The sequence below is a fragment of the Haematobia irritans genome, chromosome 3, assembly GCF_050003625.1.
Source record: "Haematobia irritans isolate KBUSLIRL chromosome 3, ASM5000362v1, whole genome shotgun sequence".
NCBI lineage: Eukaryota > Metazoa > Arthropoda > Insecta > Diptera > Muscidae > Haematobia > Haematobia irritans.
Genome location: NC_134399.1, coordinates 73,222,708 through 73,229,910, shown reverse-complemented (window position 1 = coordinate 73,229,910; position 7,203 = coordinate 73,222,708). Strand labels below are relative to the sequence as shown.

At 36.4% G+C, this 7,203-nt stretch overlaps 1 protein-coding gene across 1 annotated transcript; it reads right to left on the bottom strand.

Moving 5' to 3' along the window:
- Positions 1-313: 313 nt before the first annotated feature.
- Positions 314-5,491, bottom strand: LOC142230986 (uncharacterized). Its single transcript, XM_075301605.1, has one exon. It carries the CDS (start codon positions 5,489-5,491, stop codon positions 314-316), a length of 5,178 nt encoding a protein of 1,725 aa, XP_075157720.1.
- Positions 5,492-7,203: the final 1,712 nt, after the last annotated feature.

Below are 7,203 nucleotides of genomic sequence, written 5' to 3'. Positions count from 1 at the left end.
AATTAACTTAAAAAATATTGAAAATCAAAAATAATTTAATTCGGTGTATCTTAGGTGCTACGCTACATAAATTCAGGAATCAGCATGTCTGTTGTACACCTCTGGAGGTAGTTAAGTTTAAGTTTTACCCAGGGGCAATTGATATGTATTCTATTCATAAACATCAAAATCGGCGGGGGTTGTTCAATGGACACTCGAAGTCATCTTTGAAATTCGCTTCTGCAAGAGAAAGCTCCAATAGTGAGGAAGAAAAAGATTTTGTCAAAAGAGCAAGAGTAAGTGAGACAACATTAGCTGAGCTGGAACCAAGATATTATTGAGAGCGAGGAAGTAAGATAAGTTTATGGATAGGTCTAGAAATAACGCCAGCTTGTGTTCGTAAATCCACAACACGAACACGATCATCACGACCCTGGTATAGCTTTATGACTCGCCCCAAGCGCCAATCATTTGGGGCTAAGGATTCATTACGCAGCACAACTAGATCATTGATTTGAAGGTCTTCTTGAGAATCTTTCCATTTTGTACGCTTATGAAGCTCCTTCAAATATTCTGCCTTCCATCTTTGACAGAATTCCTGCTGAATCAACTTCAAACGTCGCCAACGATTTAACAGTGACGTCTTATTGTCTATTTCTTCCGGCTCCGCTGGAGAAAGAAGTGATCCCCCTATGAGGAAGTGTGCAGGAGAAAGTGCACCAAAATCGTCAATATTATTTGATATGGGTGTTAATGGCCTGGAATTGAGGCAAGATTCAATGGTAGCCAAAATGGTAGCGAATTCTTCAAAAGTATGTCTAATTTGTCTAGACATCTTTTTTAAATGATTTTTACAACTTTTAACTCCCGCCTCCCAAAGCCCACCCATGTGTGGCGATGAGGCAGGAATAAAATGCCACTGTAGTTGTTTATGACCATATCGAGAGACAGCTTCATCTTTCAATTCAGAGACAATTCTAGCAAAGTTTCTTCTGAGTTCTCTATCCGCTCCAACAAAGTTTTTCCCGTTATCCGAGTAAATGTGACGAGGACAACCCCTTCGAGACACAAAACGAGCCAAAGCCGCCAAGAAAGCTGGAGTGGAAAGGTCGCTGACTGGCTCCAAATGTATAGCCTTAGTCACTAAGCATACAAATAAACAAATGTACCCCTTTGAAATACGACAACCACGTCCATTGAAAGTTTTAATTTCAAACGGGCCAGCAAAATCTACACCAGAAGTAGAGAAAGGTCGACTGAAGGTTGTTCTTTCTTGAGGAAGAGCTGCCATAACTTGACCTTGCCGTTTCTGTTGAGCAATAACACATTCTTTACAACGACGATAATGTGCTTTCACGAGATTCTTCCCCTTTATAATCCAGCATTCGAGCCTCGTAGTAGCAAGTGTCAATTGAACACCACCATGGTTCGTTAGCTTATGTACCAATGCAACATAAAGCTTTGCGAAGTAGCTTTGATAAGCCAATATGACCGGATGTCTCTCGTGGTAAGATAAGGCGGTTGTGGAACCCAAGCGTCCATTTGCTCGAATGAGCTGGTCCTTATCCAGAAAAGGAGTAAGAGAAAGAAGAGAACTGCCAGATGGCAAATTTTGTTTCCTCATGAGAAAATCGTATTCTGAAGAGAAATAAATTCTCTGCGACAATGACATCAAACGAAGACGAGTGAATCTAAGTTCCTTTGCAGAGAGTCGAACGCTTTCAAACTTGTATTTCGTTTTATGAGAAAGGTGAGTACGTCGGAAGAAGCGAAACATATATGATATTACATGGATAGCCCTCGAGAGGCAAGAAAATCTTTCCAATATATCTTCTTCTATAGTCGATCTAGCAACGTGAGCTTTTATAGGTTTAGATTCAACTGTTGTGTCTAGGATCGAAATATTTAAAGGCCATTCATTTTCTTTCTCTTTGAGCCAAATTGGTCCATGCCACCATAAACTACAATCCTTTAATTCTAAAGGAGTTCGCCCCCGGGTTGCTAGATCCGACGGATTATCAGCCGTTGGCACATGACGCCAGTTATTACCAACTTTTTCTTGAATAATAGCAACCCTGTTTGCTACGAACGTTGTCCATGTATGAGGAAGTTTTCTTAACCAACACAGAACAATTGTTGAGTCAGACCATGCAAATAAATTAGTTTTTGGAATTTTCATTTGAGGCAGAACAGAATCAACCAATTCAGACAACAGTAGAGCTCCACATAGCTCTAGTCGAGGCAAAGACATCTTTTTCAGGGGAGCAACCCTGGATTTGGAAACCAGCAAGTTTGTGTAAATTTGATTACCAATTTCTATTCTCAAATATAAAGTTGCAGCATATGCTAACTCCGACGAGTCACAAAATCCATGCACTTGTACACTGCACTCAGGAGAATATTTTACCCAACGGGGTATACAAATATCATCAATTCCTTTTGAATCAGAGACAAAATTTTTCCAACTAATAAGAGTAAGTGGCTTTAAGGGATCGTCCCAGCCTATATCATCGAGCCAAAGTTTTTGCATTAAAATTTTTGCCCTTACAACAATTGGAGAAAGCCATCCCAAAGGGTCAAAAATTTTGGCAATAATCGACAAAACTTGTCTTTTTGTGTAAGAATTTCTTTCTTCTATTTTTTCCATCACAAAATAGAAACAATCTGAGGAAGCGTTCCACCTAATCCCAAGTGTTTTCGCAGAACTCTTATCATCAAACTCTAAAAAGTCCTCTCTCAATAGATGCTCACGAGGAATTCCATCTAATATATTTTTAGAGTTGGATGTCCATTTACGTAATTCAAAACCGGCTGAATTCAAAATTCCAATTAATTCATCTCTCGCTTTAAGACCTTCATCAACGGTATGAACTCCGACCAATGCGTCATCAACGTACATGTTCTCACGCAATATTTTTGAGCCAAGTGGAAAATTATTTTCTTCATCTTCCGCCAATTTCAAAAGCGTCCTAAGAGCCAAATAAGGAGCGCAATTTATGCCAAAGGTTACCGTTTTCAATTCGTAATCGGTAATTTCCTCGTTTGGGGAAGATCTAAATAAAATACGCTGATATGAGGCATGATTTGAATTGACCCAAATTTGTCTATACATTTTGCTAATGTCAGCATTAAAAACATATCGGTATAGACGCCAATTCAAAACTAGTGAGACAATATCTTTTTGCAGTGTAGGGCCAACATATAACATGTCGTTTAAACTTTTTCCATTAGATGACGCACATGAGGCATTAAAAACAATTCTCAACTTTGTTGTAGTTCTATCAGGTTTGAATATCCCGTGATGAGGCAAATAAAAATAAGTTCCATTGCTCGATAATGGGCGATCAACTTTTTCCATATGTCCCAGAGACAAATATTCTAAAATGACCTTGTCATATTCCGATTTATGTTCAGGCCTACGAATCAAAGAAGCCTCATTTCTTAAAAATTGGGACAACGCAATATATCGACTTGAGTCAGAAGCAAGTGTAAATGGTAAATCCGACCGAAAGGGCAAGTTTACAGTATATCTCCCATCAGGACCTCTAACAGTAGTCGATCGAAAAATTTCTTCACATTTTTTATCCTCAAATGAAAGTTTACATTTTTTGGGAACTTCTTCTATTGTCCAAAATTTGGCAAGTTGATCTTGTAATGATACTCTAGTACAGTGAGAAACACGAATCATTCTTCTTTGTGTTGAATTCTCAGTTGGGCCGGTCAATATCCAGCCAAAAACTGTTTCTTGGGCTATCAGAGAACCAAGAATGCCTTTTTGTACTCTATTGAGCAAGATCATTGGATAAATATTTCCTCCGAGTAAGATATCTACGGGGCCACTTTCATAAAATGTAGGATCTGCCAAATCCATCTTTGGGATTTTCTCTATACAACTATTCTCAATAGAATGTGTGGGAATATTGCCTGTTATATCAGGCACAACTAACGCTTCTAATTCCAATGAGAAAGATTCATTTTTTCTTGATCCAACTTTCAAGAAAGCAATTTTGGAACATTTGGTTAAAAATTCTCCACCTAAGCCAGATATATCAGCAGAGACAGAATTTGTAGGTAATTTCAAAGTCTTTTGAAGACGTGAGGAAATAAATGTATCGTCCGAACATGGATCAATTAAAGCCCTAGCTTTATACGCAACACCATTTTTCAAAATATTTATCAAAGCAGTGGCTAACATTGTTCTATTTGAGACAGAAGTATGAAAAGCACGAGCATTTGAGGAAGTCGAGGGTTCGACGTCTTGTACGCCGTTATTTGTTGTTGAAGATTGAGGAAGATTTCTGTTTTCATTCGTATTCGAAACATTGTTTTGAGGCGATTTATTTTTATGCATTAAACTATGGTGTTTCAAATTACACTTTGAACAAGCAGACGACCTACAGTCTACTGCTCTATGACCCTGAGCCAAACAATTAATGCATCTATTTTCTTTTCGGACAACATTTAATCTATTTCGAAATTCCATATTGAGAAACTTTGGGCAAGATTTTAATGAATGAGTCCTTTTACACAAACTGCATTTACTCTCATTCACTTTTGTATGATGGACTTTAAATTTTTTCGAGTTATCATATTGGTTGAATTTCGGACGAGAATTCTGAGAAAGTTGTGAACCAATAGAGCCAGTTATATCCGAAACGCTTTCCAACGCTTGAAACCTTTCAGTCAGAAATTTATTCAAATCCTCCCATCGAGGCATTTCTGTTTTATTTACTAATGATTGTTCCCACAGAGAAAGCGTTAGTTTAGGCATTTTAGTGGAACATTGATAAACAAATATTGGATCCCAAGATTGCACATCAATTTTATATAATTCCAAAACCGAAATACAATTTGTGACATCACGTTGAAGTCTCTTAAGGCCATTTGCAGATTCTTGTCCACAGGGAGTCAAATTAAAAAGATTTCTCAATTGAGAGTTAATTAGAATCCTTTTATTTTCATATTGATTCTTTAGATTATCCCACGCAATTGAAAAGCCCTCAGCTGTTAGCGGGATATGACGATTGATTTCCCTTGCTTCTCCACTTGTCTTTTGAAAAAGATGGTATAGTTTTTCGACAGCGCTAAGTTTTTTATTATTTATGTATATGGCCGTGAACAAATCACGAAAACTAGGCCATGACACGTAGTCCCCGTGAAAAATTTCCGTATCGCACGGAGGGACAGCTATTGAGGAAGACGAAGACTTAGCAGAAATCGGATTAGCTTTAATTTTTTCCTTCCATTCTCCCAAAGTACTAACACATTTTATATAGCTTTCATGAGCTAATTTCCTTTTCGTTTTTATAACTTCTCTATTTTTCTTATAACACGCAGTGTCTGAAATGCAATTTTTGTGTGCCTGTTTCCATGCTGCCCACAACAGACGAACTTCCTCTTCATCTGCTTCAATTGCAGATAAATTATATCTTGAGGAGTCGGTTCCAGAAAGATTTTCTTCGAAAGATGCAATCTCCTCACACTGAGCCACAAGGTCTTCAAAGGTCGACATTTTTCAAGCGAAAATAATTTGATTCTCAATTGCAAACTTTTGTTTTAGAGGCAGTGAAACAATAAAATGAGAAAGTTATTTCTGTTTGCCCAAGAAGCAAAATAATATATGGCCGATCAAACGAATTCTGTGCATCGAATTCCAAAATTCACCAAATATATTTTTCCAAAATCGCAAAAAAATTTCAATTTGTCCCACGAGACAATCTATATTGTTTTCTAAGAATTTTGTTTACCACCGGACCAAACAAGCCAATTATGTAGTAAAAGCCAAATAAATTTCAAAATTTTCCCAAATGAAAATTTTTCCAATATAAATTGTTCCAATGAACAATACAATATATTGATCTCCAAATTTTATCATTTATTGTTATTAACGCCAAGAAAAAGTATTCAGCAAATTTTATATTATGAGCAAGATTTACAAATCAAACGGAAAAATCTCCAATATTTCCTTTTTGCAATTCAAATATTTCGCAAAATTTTATATGCTCATTAAATTCCAATATTAAATTTCAAATATTTCAATTTCTCCCACGAGAAAATTAAAAATCCACAAAATCCAAAGTTTTGTTCAAATGAAAAAATTCTTTAGAGGAAGCCAAAACTTAAAAAATTTTTCGAAAAATTCCAATATCCCAACGGATGAGTACTGATTCATAATGTTCTCCAATTAATTTTTGTGAGTCAATAATTTTTGGTTGATCCAATTATAACAATTACGAGCCAATATTGTCCAATATATAAGTGAAAGAATCCAGTAATTCTTCAACAAATTATTTCTCACAAATTTCTCTCAGTGTAGATACATGTAATGCGATCAATTCAAAGTATACAATTTTAAATCCAAAAATTTCCAAATAAATTTTTCTTCTCTTCTGGCCCACTGTATCAACCATGTACTGTCATTTGTCCAAGTACAAACAATTTTTCAAAACAAAGTCTTTTCCAATAAGACTGTCACAGTGTATGATTTTCCAAGATACTAATATTAAGTAACTGCCTCTTAGAGCCAATATTCGGAGTCACAAAAATCCATAGACACAAACAAGGATTCCTTCGAATGTTACTTTTACATTATTTGTGAGCCAGATTTACCAAGAGGAAGATTATTTCTTAGATTTCATAATTTTCATATACCATTATTTTTTTTACCTTGCGCCACTGTGCAAGTGTATTAGACAATGTATTGTTTTTCAATAACGTATGTGCCCTTTGTTATGATGTATGTATTTGCTATTTTCTCCAAAAAGCAAAACATAAATAATCGTATCCAAATATACGAATCCAAGTGTGTAGCGCACAAGCGAAGTGCGAAATCAACGAGGGGTGAGGTAGACAAAAAGCTCTGCAACTGCATACAATGAGAAAGAACAGCGCACAAGCAGAGCAATGTTTTCAAACTCCACATCAAATTGAGACAACAAAATTTCTAATGATCGATGTAAGCATGGGTAACAAGTTAAGAGATGGGGGTTGTTGCCAAATTTCAATGCATCAAGGGAAAATGCAAAAATGTAAACAAGCAATTTGCCGGTTCAGTACAACACCAACAACAGAGAAAGGGAACGCAAAGCAGACAAGAAGAATGCAAAGGTAACGGTATCACTTTGATAAAGGCTTGGCCTTGAAAATTTTTGGACGAGTTATGTAACAAATAACTTTCAAAATTGTCCACAATTTTTGAGGAAGATTTACGCAGCCGAGCCAGCA

What these genes read in the sequence shown, in the direction of transcription:
- LOC142230986 (XM_075301605.1), bottom strand. Translation starts at nt 5,491, where the DNA reads ATGTCGACCTTTGAAGACCTTGTGGCTCAGTGTGAGGAGATTGCATCT.